The 18644-nt window shown below is 35.3% G+C and overlaps 1 protein-coding gene across 6 annotated transcripts; it reads left to right on the forward strand.

Annotated features, from left to right (window-relative positions):
- Positions 1 to 301: 301 nt before the first annotated feature.
- On the forward strand, positions 302 to 16053 carry LOC134534333 (arginine/serine-rich coiled-coil protein 2-like). Of its 6 annotated transcripts, none has more exons than XM_063372770.1 (6): positions 302 to 828; positions 4700 to 4797; positions 7270 to 7395; positions 7960 to 8375; positions 9776 to 9996; positions 15006 to 16053. In XM_063372770.1, the coding sequence occupies exons 2-6, from the start codon at positions 4712 to 4714 to the stop codon at positions 15093 to 15095; spliced, it is 939 nt and encodes a 312-aa protein (XP_063228840.1). In that variant the 5' UTR covers positions 302 to 828; positions 4700 to 4711; the 3' UTR covers positions 15096 to 16053. The 6 variants fall into 6 exon arrangements, with proteins under 6 accessions (XP_063228840.1, XP_063228850.1, XP_063228822.1 ...); XM_063372780.1 differs by having other exon boundaries at positions 314 to 478; XM_063372761.1 differs by having other exon boundaries at positions 578 to 828; positions 4707 to 4797.
- The last annotated feature ends 2591 nt before the right edge of the window (positions 16054 to 18644 follow it).

The raw sequence follows: 18644 nt of genomic DNA on the forward strand, positions 1-18644 counted from the left end.
GAGCGCGGGAAGGTGGTGACGGCCAGTGTTGTAACCCAAAAGCACCTGGATCAACATGAATTAAATAGTGTTTTTAAAGAATTAAAAAGTTTAAGTTTTTCTCTGAAATAAAATTACATGTGCACTATGTTTTGATGGCGCAGCACCACACCCGGCCAGGCGCGTCGCACAACACAGTCGGCCGTGACTAGTGTCACGCCGTTCGGCGCACTGCCCTAACTCACCCCGCTTGGCACGCACGGGTGTGTTCGTTGCACTCGTCCTAATCGGATGTTGAGGACACACAGTGGCCTGTGCGATCAGAGGCAGCACCGACGGGCGGCGTCATAACTTCCAGACTTGTGTGTGGCAGCTCTTTTATGATTATTTCAAATACGAATACATTACCTGTATGCATGCTTGGTATGCATTATTAGACCTCTGTTTAGGTAACAAAACACGATTTGCCAACAAATAATTGGTAGACTTATTTGCTGACGTAAGTCTGAAATATTTGTGACTGTATGTGTCATTGTGCACTCAGTTGGGACTTAGATCAGTTAAAGAAACATTATTCTTTGTTGGTGTTTTGATGTTTTCAACCAAGAAAGTTTTCATAATTCATCAGTAGTATTAAAACATGCACTATAAGTATACTTATAAATTAAGTTGGGTCTTTCGATAAATCAGCTGACTTAAACCGTTATAGTGACATAAGGTTGACTAATGTCATTGACAGTCGCAGAAGACAACTTTGTTATCTTTACTCTTTGAGAGTGTTCGCAAGTTTATATTTACGTTTTTAATGTCCTATTAAAATTTGATTCAATTAAATATTTTATGTGCTAGGTGAGTTTATTTACTAAATAAATTTTAAAATATCTTCATAAAAGTGGTTTAAATAAGTATTTTGAATTTTTGAATTTTTTTTCTGTGTGAACTCAATTTAAAGGTTATGTGATGAAAATCATTCACTAATGTATAATGAATAGACTAATAGCTAGCAAAATGGTCGAACAAAGTTGTAGCTCTATCCAGGTAGAACAAATATCGAACAGAATCCTTTACCTATATAATTAATTTAACCCATACCTACTGTTTTCATATTTTTGTAGATTTTCTAATCTTACGCAAATGTTGCATAATCATTTGCTGAAAAAGAAGCACTGTTTATTCAATAATGTAAAGTTTGGTAAATATGTATTGTACGGATTAGCGCCAAAAAAAATCGTACAAAAATGAAATAACTTTAATTATATGCTATCTTATGTCCTCTTTTCAGAACCGCCTGCGGAGATAAAAAATTCCAATTACTTTTGGAGATATGGAATTTTTTAATATTCATTTTTTGGCGATTTTTTTAAAAAAAAAATTTAAAAATCCGAAAATACCTTTATTCTGTGCTCTTTAACTTCCTCTTTTCAGTAAACCCGGCGGAGATCAGAAATTCCAAATACTTTAGGAGATATGGAATTTTTTAATTTCCATGCTGTGCACTGATGCGTCCCTTCAGCGGGAAGCCTACGATTCACACGTCCTTCTGGACATACCCGAATACTCACGTTGGCAAGCCTTCTTTTCTTAAAATTAGCAAGAAGTAATTAAAAATACTTTAAAACATTGTGGATGGTTGGTTATATTAGGTAAGTATAGCTTCATTAAAAAAAACTGTAAAATCATTTTATGGTTGCTTAGCCAATAACTTTTTAATGTGTAGCTATCCAGCGCTAGGAAACCGTTTACATGATTTCACAGTATTTTTAATGTAGCTATCCTAACCAAATCAACCATCCACAATGTTTTCAAGTATTTATAATGTAGCTAACATAACCTAATTGACCATTAGTTTTCATGAGTTGCATATTTATTTACAATAAACAAAAAAAAACCGAAGATTTACTATACAAGTAAAATTAATTGATATTATTTTTAATTTCCGTTTATTTTGAAGTATTTATCATGTAACTAACCTTACCTAATGGAAAATTTCTGTTATTTATGCATTCACGCACACACAGCAAAATATAAAATGGCGTCTGTTGAATGATTACATAGGGCTTGTATTGCAAAATAAGAACGGCGATATCTCCAAAAGTAATTGGAATTTTTAATCTCCGCAGGCGGTTTTGAAAAGAGGACGTAAAAGAGCATTTAATGAAAGTTATTTCATATTTGTACGATTTTTTTTGGCGCTAATCCGTACAATACATATTTACCTAAAGTTTTTTTCTGAAAAATTAAAAAATATAAAAATATGCCATTTTGCTTCCCAGAGCACAGACATTGCGGGCGAAGGGTACACACATCTAGCTGCTGAGTTACATCTTTTGTTAAGTGATTTATAAGGCAGCCCGAATTTGCCTGAAGTATATACTTAAGTGTACTTGTCCTTGGAATTGACATCACAAGGGCTGTCCGAACTTGAATTGAAGTATGCATGTATTCAAATAAACAAATCTTTGTATTTCTCGTGTACTTTGATTTAAAGAAATGTCACTATCTTAAAAATATGTTTTGAAGTTTATATGTGTTTTAATATTTAAATAATTTAAAAAATAGTTGGATAACTTTTTCTTTATATTTTACTGTAATGAATAAAATTTTTAAAAAAATATCCATATTACATGTTATACACATGCATGCACTTACTGAGCGTAGCTAAGAAACAAAGGTTGAATAAATTAATGGCCGTAAATTTATGGGACAGTAATAAAATTTTAAAAATCACTAATTTCAGTTTAGAAAAATTTTTCAAAAAAAGATATTAATGCAAACAACCTGTTCAGCTTGTCTAGATTCATCACGTTTGCCATAAGGGCAAATAAAGCACACAAGGTCGCAAGTACACAACTGTTACTTGAATAAACACTGCCTAAAACATATTGGCACAGATTTTTGCTAGAGGGGATGGAGATCAGCCCTCATGCAAAAAGTGGTGTTGGGAGAAAATTTACAGAGATCAGCAAAATCTAAATACAATATTCTTTGATATAGGTAATACATATTTTATTTTTTTAAAAGCCCCTACCACTGAAATTTTCATTAACTTCTTTCAACCCCTCCTTCCTACTCTTTTCCCATCCCTCTTCATCTTATTATATAATAATTTGAGGATAAAATGGCTTATTAGATTATGCTTTTGAAAGCACAATTAGGCCTAAATGGGTCATTATGCTTTATATTATTTTAAAATTCTTGATGTAACTGACCAAACTTTAATTAAATAAATATTAGACATATGTTGCTGGTTCAAAACTAATTTGCTTTGAACTTAAAATTACTTGCAAGTCAAAGCAGTATTTTTAATTATTTCACTAAAAAAACTAATGACTTTGGCATGTTAGAATATTTGGAGGCCTGTGTGTTTGTCTAGTAGGTAGCCTTAGTGAAAGTTAGATTTCAGCAGTTTGGTCAGGATAGAGTAGCGTGATAATTTTCACTGATTTTGTGAGCACATTTTGGTACATTAGCTGCAGTATGTTTGTTTCATCTACGAATGTATAGACAGACACACAGAATCTGGTATGTCGACGACTAGTTCCACAGGCATGGTGAAATTGGGGCCAGCACAAAAAGAATGAGCCAGCCAGATAATTTTTCAGTTGAGTGTTATTAACAAGTAGGCCTACATCAAAATTAGTAACAAAAAATGATTTGCCTTATCAAAACACCATCGAGTTAGCAGTTTTTGCAAAACATGCGCCTAAGTGTCAGATGCTTCATTTGAATTGCCTGTCAGTGTTGTTAAGTAACGTACTGTGTATGTGTAACCCACCAGGAATGGGCCCTGGAGTAAATTGGCAAACCAGGCTGTATGTATAAGATGATGCACAGTGTTGACCAAGGTCAAGAGAACATTTCAGACATTAGAGTTAAAATAATGACTAGTTTGCACAGTAAATGAACCAACTCAGAGGCTGCTGATAATTCTTCTCTTTAATGTTGAGTAATATATGTAGTTGAGTTCATACATCTGATATTTTCAGAGACAAAATTTGACAAGCTAATCTAATGCAAGTTATCACCCACTGTGCCTGTTACATTAGGTGTATTATAGTGAACAGTGTTATGAATGATATGTTTTCTGATAGTTTTGAGTTGTGATTTCTTAATTTTGTATTATATTACACAAAAAACATTTTCTCAGAGTTCAGTTTATAATTTTACATTGCTATGTGTAATTGTTATTGCAAAACCTTAATGGCTGGTCAAGAGTCCTGGGTTTTATTTCATTGGCTAGGTATAATATTATTCAAGTAATTTTTTGTAGGCCTACGGCAAGGGATTGTGGGTAACCTTTTAACATTCGTACCTTCTTTGTTAGTATAAGGGATGCATGCACTCTCTTCTTCATCATAATTATGGTTACATGTTCAATACAAATTTATTGTTTCACCAGTGTTGCGATGTGCTGGTAGCTGGGTTGCATTATGTATTCACTAATAACTAATTTTAATTTTAAACATAGATAATTGTTACTTAGGTCTACTTGTCTGTTGAACACTCAATAATTGTTTTTCTAGTTCATATATACTACACTATAAATGGTTAACCTTTTTCATTCTTGATACCAAAAACAATATATCAGCTCCCGCAGAATTGTGGCATTTGTTATTTACACTATCAAGAGAAACTTTACTAAAATAAATGGTTTAAAATGAACAGTGGAAAACATAATATGTTGCATAGATTTTCCTAATGTTGTTAAATTTTGGGTAAGTTTCCAGAATAAATGAGTAAGTACTCAAGTGATTCTGACTCAAGTCGATGGAGCGAAAGACATAAGAAGAAAAAGAGTAGTGGCAGAGTGCGAGAAAGGTAAGGAAATACTAATGTAGTACCATTACTACACAAGTAGGTAGTAGATTTCCTTGTGTGAATTACCTTTCCTTAAGGTATAACAGGAATATTTTGTTGTGCAGTGCAAATTAAAGCATAGTTGTTTTAAAATGCACAGAATGTGTTCTGAGAGCCAAGACTTTTCTTCTCACAATATTTGGTTTATTTCTTTCCAATAGTACACACATATATTGCAGATGTGATATTTTAACATTCTACTATTTTATAGTTTAACATCAATGGTGTCAGAAATTTAACTTTAATAATTTAAAATTAAAAGTAGTTTTTGTTGCAATACCCTTCTAATATATACTTCTTCAGTATAATTATAGACTTACAAAACTCAACGTGAGATATCATTTAGTGGTAGATCCAGAAGCTCCCACTTTCTCCTTGAAACCATTATTTTGTGCAGTGGTAGTTGTGGTCAGAGTGAGTGGACTTGCCCCTGATAGCACATGGTTCCGGCTACCAGCGGGAGGGAACACCGGCTACTAGCGGGAGGGAACATACTTAACTTCAAGCCGAGAAAAGTTGATAGGCCAATTAATTATTATGTTTCTGGATCAAAAATCCATAATGGAAAATTTTTCGGTACTTTTTGAGTTATCTCAATTATGCCAAATAATTACAAATCTAAATTTAAAAAACAGAAACTAAAAACTTGTAATGTTTAGTTATAGGCATTTTTTGAGTTATATACTTTTTTCCTAAGTTTTATTAAAATCCTCAGCATGCGCCAAATAATTAAATACTGCAACTACAAATTTTGACTCATGAATAACCCTGCTACTGATAATATTCTATACTTTTGGGGGAAAGATTTTGGTAGGCCCTAATTGTTCTTTATTGCATATCCAGTTTATATCAAAGTTTTATCATTTGTCTTTTTTAACTCAAAATATTTTGTTATGCTAAAGTTTTGCTTCGTAAACACATTTAACTACTTGCTTTTTATTTATAGATATATATATATATATATATATATATATATATATATATAATTTTTTTTTAATAAAATTGTGTTACACGGAACTGTTGCTCCTGAGGACAAAGTCGCTTAACAAATACCCAGTTTATATCAAAGCTTTATAATGAATGTCTAACAATATTTTGATAACTGCACAGTTTTAAATCTCAAACACATTCAACAGAATTACTTTATTTAAATTTGAAACATTAAAATACAATGGGATATAGTACACAGAACTGTTTGTTACTCCCAGGAACAAGGTTCCTCAAAGTTTTTTTTTTACATATTTTCAAAATTAAATATATTTTGGTAATTAAACAGCTGTGCATCACAAACACATTCAATTCCTTTCTTTATTTTCTTATTGTATGTAAAAATGCAACTAGGTACTATGCTAAGTTAGCATAATAAGAATTTTTACAGTATGAATAGTTACTAGATTTGAAATATTTGCCACAGAAGTCGCACAAAGAATATTTTTTTCCCATAATTATAGTATTTTTTAAATTTTATTTTGAATTATTAATTATATGGTTATTCATGATTGCACTGCAAAAAAATTTAGTCACAGTATCAATTAATTGTGTGCAAGGAGGATATAAAAAATCTTTGGGGGAAAATGCCTATAACTCAAAATTTATGTCTTTTTTTAATTTTTATTTTTGATTCAGAACAGAAATTAATTATTGGCCTGTGAACTGTTCTCAGCTTGACATTGAGGTCTGGCACATTGTGTGTGTGTAACTATATATGTACTGTATATATAATTTTTCCACCCTTTGTTGTGTTTGGATTACATGTTTCCAAAGTGAAGTGCATAAATGTTATATCACCAAAAGATAGATGCAAATCTATAATTTTAGCTTTGGTTCAGTGAGGCAGTTCATCTTACTTCCCAACCAGCAGATTTGTGAACTACCCCCCCCCCCCCCTCCCTTTTTTTTTTGTACAAATTGGAATTCTGCATGCACTCCTAATAGGAGGTGTTGGGAAGTAAGAGCTATTATAATTTTTGCCTGAGAGTCATAATATGAAATACATATCATTTTTGCTTTCTGTCAGAACTTAATGGAGGTACGCGAGTTAATAAAGGTGACAACGAAGGGCTGTGAGATGGGCCGTGGGTGTGTGGAAGAGCAGGGAAAGAGGAAAGGGAGAGATGCATGGACCATCCATGATGCTCAGAGATCTGGGGTAGAGGGGATACAGGACGGGAGGCTGGTGTTGCTGTTTAGGGGCATGAAGGGGAGGTAGTCTGGGGAAAGCTGGGAGACTCCACACTGCACAGAGCGGGCTGAGGACCGGGTGGGAGTGGAATGGCCTTGAGGGTAGGGTCATTTCCGGCTGCAGGGATTGTTTTAAATTAAGGCTAAAATTATATGTACCTTGTTGCATTGGTTCTTTTCCTTTCTCCCCTTTCCCCTCATTGCACTTTAACAATAACAAAATTTTGATATACATATTTTTTTTTTTGTCAGGTCAAGAAGTTCGTCAGAATGTGATTCAGACAGTGACAGTAATTATTCATACAAGAAGAAGTATCACAAGCACAAACGTGGCAAAAATCATCGTTCTCGTAGCAGGGATCGGTACACTTCGCGAAGGTGATCCTTTTTCTCACACACACCTTTAAACATCTGTTTTGAAAGTGGAACTTAGTGAAATTTTTATAAACTACAGTGTGACAAATTTTTACTTTGATTCTCATTTGTGTGGCCATTTAAAAGGTTATTGGTTTACTCTAATGTCTCAATTTTATTTAGTTTGAATATACATTCTGTAATCATGTGAGGGATTATAGATACAATTTATGTACTTTAATCTAGTTCAGCATTTTCTAACATTGGTTTATTGTACACTAATTATTATGATTATTGTTGTTGTTCTTGTTATGTTTAAAGTTCTATAAAGATTTCCTTTTCTAATTTTTAGACTGGCTCTACTGTGCTTTAGAAGTCTGAAAACTCTTCTCTCGCCGAGGCTTTTCTGGAAGGGTCGAACTTGACTTTTTTGCAAATTGGAAACTTTTTGGTCATCAATGCTCCATTAGTATCTCATTGCCTCGTGTCATCTCTGATGACTTGGATGTTGACAAGGTGTTAACTTCAATGTATCAAAATGTGAGCAGTATTTTGTATTTTTTAAAACCTTCAGTTTGTGCCCAACAGAAGCCATCGAGTACGCATACAAGATGAACGGTCTCACAGCAGCCTGAGATCGCGGTCCGGCAGCAGGACTCGCAGTCGCAGATCGTCAAAGTCGCCCGTCAGGGGCCGCTGCAAAGGCAGGTCCCGTTCGTCGTCGCAGGGCAGGGGCAAGGACCGCAAGCACAAGAAACAGACCAGGAGGAGGTCCCAGGAGAGGCCGCAGCGTTCGTCCTCGTCCTCGTCGTCCAACGGCGACTCGTGTTCCGAGTCTCCGTCTCCGTCCCCGGCGCCCGAGCCCGGGAACTCTCCGGAACTGGGCGGGAAAGAGCGCACGGTGGAAGAGTTGCGTACCAAGCTACAGCGGGCCATCAAGGCAGCGCAGTCCGCTGACAGCCAGCTGCGACAGCAAGGGCTGCTGAACGCTGACGAAAACAGAGGTGACTGTTTAGTGCGTACTGTATTTAGTTTTATGTTTTGATCGTCGGAAGGGGAGGATGAATCGGTGATACTCCCCAAAGAGAGGACAAATATTTTTGCATTAAAATCAAGTTGAGTTGGAATTGCTTGCATAGGTAACTGTTAAAAAATATATCAATTCAACCCAAATTTCAATTTATATTTCTTTGTGGGGTAATTATGTTTGTAAATTCTTTTTATACTTCTCTAAATTTAATCCTCACCAGTTTTGTCACACACTAACTTAATAACTCTTATAAAAATATTTTTTTTTTTTTGATGTAGGATAAAATTTTGATTTAGTAGTAAATTAGTAAGAAACATGGTTGAAATATTTCTTACATGTAGGAGAAAGTAAGTAAAGCTCTATGGAAATAAATAACAACATTTAAGTTTCATTTACTATTTTCAAATTATTTTTTTTTCTAGATCAGTAACTCTTAAAATAAATACCTCAAAAAAAAAGTTAATATTGAACCCAAAAACCAATCAGTAGTAGGGATACTAATAAATTCTAGTAAAAATCTGTACCAAATGTCTTGGCAGGAGAAGAGTTGTGGTATGGTGCTTGTATCACTGCAGTTAAATTTCTTGGCGACCTGCAGTCGTTTTTCATACCAGCAGGGCTATGATAAGCATTAGGGCCAGTGCACTGTCCTATTCCAAGGACCATTGAGAGGGTAACTAGGGAAGCCGGCCACCAGGACATTTGGTTTTGACTGTACTTTAACTGTACAGGCTGTTCAGAAACTCTCACCCGAAATATTCCAGAGAGTGATTTAAACCACGTATACCCTAGCTCAATTTGTAAGGGTTTTATTTTTACCCTTGAAGATCATGTTTGAATAGGTTTTTGTGCAAAACATCAAAAACTATCTTTAATTAGTGTTTCAGGACAGCCGTATATGGTGGTTATAAAATATGTATGTGCTTAGAAAAAAAATAGCATGTCTCCACACATAATGACACTATATTATATTCAAGTCCATACATAGAATGTATATTTTAAAATAGTGTTATATTTGAAAATGAGAAGTTGCACAGAGGCCAAAACAACATTTATTTTTTTTTTTTTTTTTTTTTTTCACTTTTTACAGGCTTATGCAAAAAACTATTTACTAGATATTGATGAAATTCAGCATGCAAATAATATATATATTGTGAAGTAACATTTATGAAAATTTTTTACCTATAAAATGATAAATTACATCATTCCTGCAGGATGCACAACTTTGTTTTTGTACACATCATTCTAAAAATTTTCAACTTTATTACAAAATTACATGCAAACGAAGTCGTGGACAGCTAGTGATCATTGCAGGTAATCAAGCCCCTCATTGCAGAAAAAAAACAACAGGAAATGTGGGTATCTTGTTTGTAGATCTGGTCGCTGAAGTCGCGCAGAGAAGCAACACCATAGATGAGATCAACGACCTGAAGGAGTTTGTGCCGAAGCAGTTCACGTCCTCCAGGTCAAAGCCCAAGACGGCCGCCGGCTTGCCAGCGGCCGCCACGAGCGTGGCGGTGGACCCTGCGAGTCTCACCGAGGCTAAATTCTCTGCTTTGGCCATGGACACTTCTGGAAGCATATTCCACGCCAGCGTGAGTCGGCACTTGTTTTCCTTTGCATTTTTTATGTTTCACTCCAGGTATGATGGACCATTTACCAAAATTTTTGAAATGGTGAATGCCTGTATTTTACGTACATGACACAAAAGGCTGAGTTCTGTTGCTTTATTTATTTTGTTTATGCATCGATTCTTAAAACTCTGTCCACAAGCCACATTAATTATTTCATTTCCTTTCATTTCCTTTATGTGAGGGCTCTTCCTGTAAATTTGTATTTATGGCTCACTTGCACTTTATATTTAAACTCAAGTTTTCTCAACAAATATTTACCAAATACTTACATCTGATAGCAGTAAAAAGTTACGCAAAGTTAATTAATAATTATTTTTACTTGTGTGAACTTTTGCATCTCAAAAAAAATTAATACTGTTTTTACCTGAATATTATAGGTAATGATTGTTTACCAAAACTGTTGAAACTAAAAGTTGAGGTTGCATTATAATCACAAACTTATATAGTGCCATTGGGAACAGCTTAATTGAAAAATTACAGGCTATGCCTGTAAACTGCATCACTTATGCCCCTTTAGTCTGGGGCTTTCCCCGAACTGCTGCACAGGGGTGGCAGAGTGGCAGATGAGAGATGCAGGATGAAGGATATGGTGCAAATGGAGTTTGTCACTGGGTTTTTTCTGCTTCCCTTCACTGAGGCATCTGGGGAAGGCACCCCTCCCCCTCCTCTTTCATCCTCCCAGACGACCACCAACTGACTGATCAGACCACCATTTATCATCACATTCTTTGCTTTCTGAACAATGGTCAAAAAAAACAGTTTTTTTTTCTAACTGCGGCTTGGAGTATCATAAGAGACCCTGTAAATCACTCTTCTGATGAACGTTGCACCAGAAAGGGTATAGTTAGATTTAGTAATTTAAATAATTTTTAAGTGATATGTACATATTTGAATCACAATTTCCAATCAATGAAGTCTTTTTCATAAACTCATATTCAAAAAGGTTGTAGTCAAAACAAATACTAGAGATCTATCACACTATAAATTTCCAGGAAAATCCCTTAATTGTTATTGATGACAAGAAAATGGCGAGGGGGTAAAAAAAACTAACTTGGCACGTGAGACTGAGCTTTAATGCGATGGGACTTCAAAAATTATAGTGAGCTCCGAACCACTTGAATTCTGACGTGTCTTGTGAATTTAGGTTGTGTAGTTCCCTTACTATGTATATTTGTGCACTAAGTACGAAGAGGTTGCTGTTTCATAGTGCAAGCCAGGGCATGGCAGCATACATTATGAAGTGTGTATGTGCTTAAATTCTAAAAATAAAAGGCACAAAGTAATTTAGAAAGGTCATAAAGTGACACATGATGCGCACTGCAACTGCCGGCATATGTCAGTCTCTCTTCACAGGGGGCAGAGCCTTCTTTCTGTGCCTTCTCAGCATGTGCCCATATCGACACCGTGCTTGCTCCCCATTGGTTCCCCTCCTGGCCAAATATGTGACAAAAGAGGGTGCGGTCGCTGTGTCGCCACCTCTTGGGACTCATCGCCGCAACTCTTTTTTCCCAATGCTTGCCGAAACTGCCTGCTCTTACACACCTGTAACCTCCAGTTTCGAGAGCCTGGGATTGACTGAGGAAGACATCTGGACACTTTGTACCTCCTGCTTCTCACGCATTTACACATGCACTGTCTTGAAAGGTTAATTGCTCTCTATCATTATTTGTTTCTGGACACTTGTCCCCTAAGTCTGTTCGCAGACGTCTTTCAACTGCGTTGTGCAACCAGCGCAACCGGAAGAAGACTGCAAGATTATCTCATGATATTCCACATACTGTTTGGTTTTCCCTTAATACTGTTAGCACTGTAGGGGCAGTTGTCAGAGTGTCAAGGGGACCACAGTCAGCTGTTCCGTGGGCTCAATTAAGGGCCCTTGCACTGGACATTATCATGACTTATCTTGTACAGACTTGCGACCTTGTGCATGTCCTGACGGAGAACCTGTACAAAACTCGAAACAGGCAAAAGTGTTCTCTGCATCTGCACCTCTCGCAACTTTGCTGCTGTGTGGCGAGGTATCCACTAAGACCCTAACATCTTCTCAACCCCACATCCTGAGAAAGGGAGTTGGGGAGCAAGCATTGCAGAAAGCATCTCAAATATTACTCTTTATAACCAAGTTATTTATACACACACGAATATGCATACCTTGAGTAAGTAAAGGAACGCTGCTTTGACATGGTTTAGTATTTTATAGGATTTTATTTACATCAGCTTTGCATGTGTTAAATGTTAAAATAATTGAGTAAAACCTTTATGGAATCTTTAATCAAGCTTGATTTTTTTTTGACGTGACGTCTAATAAATCGATGAACGCCAGCTGCACGCACGAAAAATTGTCCCATTACGCACATTGTCCCATAACTCTGTGTCCCGTTACGCTCATTTTATATTGCTCTTTGCTAACCTGAACCTCCTAGCATTGCGACAGAGTCCGTGGCGTAATTCTGTTTTCATGCATTTCAATGTAACATTTTCAATGCTCTTTGCTAACCCGTTCCTCCTAGCATTGCTGCAGAGTCCGTGGCGCAAATATATTATTTTTGACTGCATCTTGGTGTTGGCTAAGCCATTTTCCTTCACATCATCCTTGAAACACTCCCGTTAGTTTCCTACTTATCCTATCATCGTCCTATCCTTAACAGAATAACACAGATTGGAAGAAGTTAAATAGCAAACATGTATAAAAGTTATAGTTAAAATAATCTCTTTGTTAAAGTAATAAACATATTTGAATTGATGAGTGCAAATAAAAGAAAATTTATCAATTAAATTGTAAATTTAATTTCACTCCTTCTTTGTATCCATACAAAATAGTGATAATTCAATAAAAATTATTCAATTTTATTCATAAAAGTATGCAATCATTTCATCAATGTTTTGTTATGACGTCACGTTAAACTATCGTCCGTAAACCGACTACAGACAACCATTTTTTTCTTTTAACAAATGTCGGGCAAACACATTGGTATCTGAGGAAAGTAAAAGTACCGCAAGGTATATAGTGAAGTATTACATCATAAGGCACAAGAAACTGTAATGTCTAATGAACATTGAGATGAACTGCTGACAATTACAATGCGCCATTGCCTGAGGGAAGCTTGTGTTTCTATTGACACCAGGTTCTGTATCTGTCAAACAACTACCGTATTTACTCGCATATAGGTCGCGGCAATTTTACCAGATTTGATGGGGAAAAAATGAAGTGCGACCTATATGTGAAGAAAAAATTTTTTTAAATTTTTGAGAAATTTTTTTTGCAATATTTTGCTTTAAAATGCGAAAAAGAAGTCTATATAGGTATAAGCAAATTTATTTACAATGTACACATACAACGAAACCCCTTATTTACGTTACCGTTATTTGCGTTTTCCCGTTATTTGCACTATATTCTTCAGGTCCCATTTAGTTCCCATTTAGTCCAATACAATAATTTCAAGCAAATTACGACTCAAAAATCGAATCCATCCCGCTATTTACGTCACGTAACAACCATAAACAACCAGAAAATACCGTGGGTACTTTAAGAGTAGATAAGATTAGTTAGTAGGCCTAAAAACACTAAAAACATTGTGAAAAACGTAACGTTTATAGTCGGCAATGAACATTTTAAATCGCAAAATATACATATTTTATAACATGAAAAGTTGCTTTTATTTCTAAACGTGTAATAATTTAAGCCTAGGCGTGTAAAAGTCCGAGTAATTATAGCAGGAGACAATCTAAAATGCACGAGGGAAAAACGTAAACTCACGAATGTATGAACGTGGCTGATTGTTAATTTCTGATACTGTATTTATGTCACAACTTAGCCGAAATACTGGTACGAGACAAACTTCACAAGATAAAATGAGCGGAGTCTTGGTAACTGTTTTATACGTATTTTATAATTTCGGAAGTATTGTACAGTTGACGCATATTTTTTAAACTAACAATTTATTTCTGGGGATCGTAATTAATTAATTATTGGTATCAAGACATCAAGATGGACGTAAACTTGAACATGTCACGGCAGCGAGAAAACTGGTGCGTATACCAATAAATTGGTATTAGAACTGGATAAAACTGGTACACGGAAGGTGGAGCTTATATTTTTTTCCGCTAAGCTCGCATCTATTGGCTGGCTGCTGAAGGAACGTCACGAGTCTGGGCGGAGCGTTGAGTGAGTTATACTGCGCATGCGCAGCTCAGTGAACAAAGAGCCAGCAGGCGCGCCGTAACAGCAGCTGATCGAGTACAATGACCTTTCTCCGCGCACGGCGCGGTAATGAATTACCGGTGCGACCTATATGGGGGGAATCTTAAATACCAAATTCAAGACCTCAAATTATGGGTGCGACCTATCTGCGATGGCGACCTATATGCGAGTAAATACGGTACATACATGTATTGATATTCTATCATTCTTGCAAAATTGATAATCCGCAACGGTTTTGGTCCCAAACATGCCGGATTAAAGAATGCCCCACAGTATTAACATTCATATGTACTTTAGAATTATGTAATTTAATATTTTTTTTTTAACATTAATTATATTTCCAAAGAAAGCAGACCTCCCTGTTAATATTATAGTATCATAAAACTGGGTGAATAGAAACAGTCCGTTCAAAGAATCATAAAAACCCAATCCTTCAATATAAATCACTCTTAATAATGTTAACAAATAACCTGGGAAAAAAATTTATTATTTTATTCATAAAGATTTTTTTATCAGACTGTTTCCATTCACCCTGTTTTACAATATTCTTTAAGGTTTTTTTTATTCAAGCTGACACAAGCTGGCCACCATGGTACAGTTGGGTGTCTGTACGGGATCTGGATTCAAATCCCAGTTATGGGATAAGTAAACGGAAAACATTTTTAACAGGACTAAGTTGTTTAGCTTGTAGGCCAATCAGGCGCACACAGAAAAAGTCAAAAACTCGTCTCTTTATTTCCCCAGTTCCCAGATGTGTTTCTTGTTGCAGTTGATGGTGGATCCGCAGTTGAAACTCGACAGGTGGGTCAAGAAGTTATTCCACCTTCGCCAAAGAGCACTGCAAGGAGAGCCGTTATAATAATTTTTGGTATAGATTGTAAATGGTCATACTGGATTAAACAACAGACCTAGTTTATGTACACATTGCCAAGTTATAAAAAAATAAGGAAGATTGGTCACTAGCAGATTAACTAAGCAAATAAATTAGGTAACTGTGTAATACGTGTCTGCTTTCTCGCCATTCCAATTCAGTTTGAGTGGTGTGGTGTGTACAGTTGAAAATGTTATGATCTTCTAAATGGAATTATGCAATGAAAAATGGATGTCATAAAAACAGTAATTTAATGTGTAATATACTTAAATTCATTGTTGTGTAGTTTCACTAAACACTGTTCAGTTTGTAGAATATGTGTATAATACTATTTTACCAACATTAATTTAGATACCATTGGGCAGGCTGTGTTCTGGGAGTATGCTCACCCCATTGACCCCATTGTTCAGATATAATAGTAGTTCTGCTGTTTTATGTTGCTTTAAAATATGTGACTTCACTCTGTAGCTAAGTATTTTGGTTATGCAGGTATAAATAAATAAGTTAAACCATGTTTACATTTTGTTAAACTGATTCCAGGAAATTGTTAAACTAAAGTAGAAGAAACTTTATAAACCTATATGTAAATAGTATTAATTAACTCATTTATACCTCAATTTTTTGTTACCTTTTTTTTTTGTCTGTCAGATTAGACCATGAAATCATGCCCAGTGTTATTTTGATTTTATTATAACCTTACTTTAGTAAATACATTACAGTCACACATTTTTAGTGTCAGTTAAAACATTATAAACAGTAAAATTTTGCTAACTGTGAAACAATCTCTTTTTTTTTTTGTTGAAAATACAGCTTTATTTGCAAAATGACAAAATGAGCTTATATTTAACTTGAAGCCCTTGTTATTCACCTGTTTTGGTTGTTAACAATGGCCATGAAAACTGTATTTTAGTTTTGACAATACAAAAAAAAACTTATCTACTGCAAATGCTTTCGAATCTGGAACCTTTATTTATGTCCATTTTATTATTAAGTTACAACCACCATTTCATCCATAGCAAAAGAGTGCACACATTCTCTCTTGTAGTCTGTGGTCGTAGACATTTATTTCTTTCCTGATACTCGCACACAAGGAGCACAGAAGAAAACAGATTTCAATCCCAGGTTAAAAATAATTTTTTTTTTTTTTTTCTCTCTCTCTCTCTCTCTCTCCAAAATTGGCTCCTTACAATTCAGACACCACCAGCCATACTGTATAAAATCCAGGAATTTAATTGTGTCCCACACAGTGTAAAGTTTGGTTACGGAATTCCTTGGGCTCAGGATCTAAGTCTACTAAATAAACTTTTTCGTTCTTTTAGATCTTTATTTTCAACAAAAATTAAGGATGTTTATTAATGATGTTAAAATAAGAATGTCAGGTTAATCTATTTGATTCACGATTGACATGTCTCCTTGCATAATTTTTAAATGATCAGACACATGCAAAACTCAACTATCATGGATGAACGTGGTTTCAATAAACAAGGATACCGGCCTGATGCTGATTTGCAACTTTGTTTAAAAAATTTGTAAAATAGTTTCCTTGACACTAAAATATTGTAGAAGTCTAATCAATCAGAATTAGAAACATTAGTTTGTTTACATGTCATATTATTAAAAATTATACATTAGTTTATAATGTGAATGAGACACTGATGGTATAAATTGAATCATTAGTTTTCAGTAAGAACTGTGTCAGATTTATCTATTGATGGTCCCTTGTTGGGTATGCATGAAGAAATAAATAGGTACAGTAAGTCCTCGGTTTACGTCGGGGTTACGTTCCTGAAAACCGCGACGTAAATAGAAACGACGCAAAATGAGCCATGTTTCATGCCACCGGCCGGCCACGGCCCCAAGGTCGGCCGGAAGCGCTGGCATACAGACGTGACAACAGGCAATTTTATCAGCAAATGACAACCGACAGCGTGGGAAACAAGTCCAACTAGTACTTCTCAGCTTTATAGAATGGTTATTTAACCAGCTGCTTTATTACCTTTATTGATTGAAATATAAAAACATATACATATAGTCATTTGGAAGACATCTTATGAAGAAAAAATCATAAATTGCAGTGAGCTGATACTGTAGGCCTACTACAAACGCATTTAATCACGATAAAGTTAACAACGGCACGTTTAAAACTCCGGCCAACTCAATGATATCATAGCGACTGAAGTGTAGAGCTGTAGCAAACCGTATGTATTCGTTACTGAGTAACGGGTGCGGCATCTAGTAACGAGTAACGAAACGTTACACACGAATGCATTTCGTTACTCGCATTTTTCGTATGTTTTACGCATGCGCGTGCTAATTCGTTACAAAGAACGATGTTTGTTTATTAAGAAAAGTATAATTTGGAAATTCGTCGTCCAAGTTTTTTACTGTTTATTAAAGGTATTGTGTGTGTAGACAAAGTTTGAGATTGGAACAGAAACAACGTAAGAAAGTATTTTTTACAAATTATAAATATGTATATTTTTGTTTTTTATTATCGTTTATTTTCACGTTTTTTGTTCTTATCTTAAAAGAGATATTATAATAAAGCTGCTCTAATGAGATTTTATTGTTTCTTGGTTAACAAAAGCTGTTAATTATCAAATACTTTTAATTGTTTATATTCGATTTATTATTATTTACGCGACGTCATACTGTACGCGTACGAAATACGACTCGATTCGTTGCTGTTACATAACATAGCATGTTATGCGGTATCAGAAGTAACGAGTAACGATACGAAAGTAACGAGTACTAATTGTTATAGTAACGAATACATACGGGTACACTTTTTTTAGTTACTTTTACACCTCTACTGAAGTGCCAAGGAGTTGGACGAAAAGGGGTAGGAGAAAATGCTGTGTCGTTGCGGGAAGTAGATAACACTTCTACGTGCGAGATACGTGGGTGGCCGAACGGGCGGGCTGGTAGTATTGCATCACCGCGCGGAGAGCAGCGGAGAGCAGGAAGCGTCCCTCATGATGTATGATAAGATAAGGCGGTGAACGTGTAGCTTACGCTACATAGCATAAATTAACTACCGAAGGAAACAAAGAATTATAAACGAATTATATACGGTGTTTTGGTTAAAATAAAGATTTACGGTCATTGTAAACGACGTTATTGTGAATCGGCGACAACTTAAATTGAAACATGAGTACTCAAACATTAGCGACGTTAATCCGAAACGACGTAAATCGGTACGACGTAAATAGAGGACTTACTGTACAAATATGTAAATAACTGTTAATTTTCCAGTTGATTATATCAAAAATAGCTTGTTTTTTTCAGTTGACCATGCAAATTTTTTCTACTTCCATACATTTCAAGACATGGTTAACAACTGGTTATTTGTAGGCCTGTGCGAATATCTCTGTTTTAGTTTGAATTGAATACGAATATCAAATCCAAATAGTAAGAATTAGAATATCATCATAACAAATACATACTGAAAGAAAAAATAAATGTGTAGTGTAGTAGCTTCTGTGAAATTACATAAATAATACTGAAGTGAAAGGTCGGTTAAGTTAGCTAAAATTA

Source organism: Bacillus rossius, chromosome 1 (genome assembly GCF_032445375.1).
Source record: "Bacillus rossius redtenbacheri isolate Brsri chromosome 1, Brsri_v3, whole genome shotgun sequence".
In the NCBI taxonomy this organism is placed as follows: Eukaryota; Metazoa; Arthropoda; class Insecta; order Phasmatodea; family Bacillidae; genus Bacillus; species Bacillus rossius.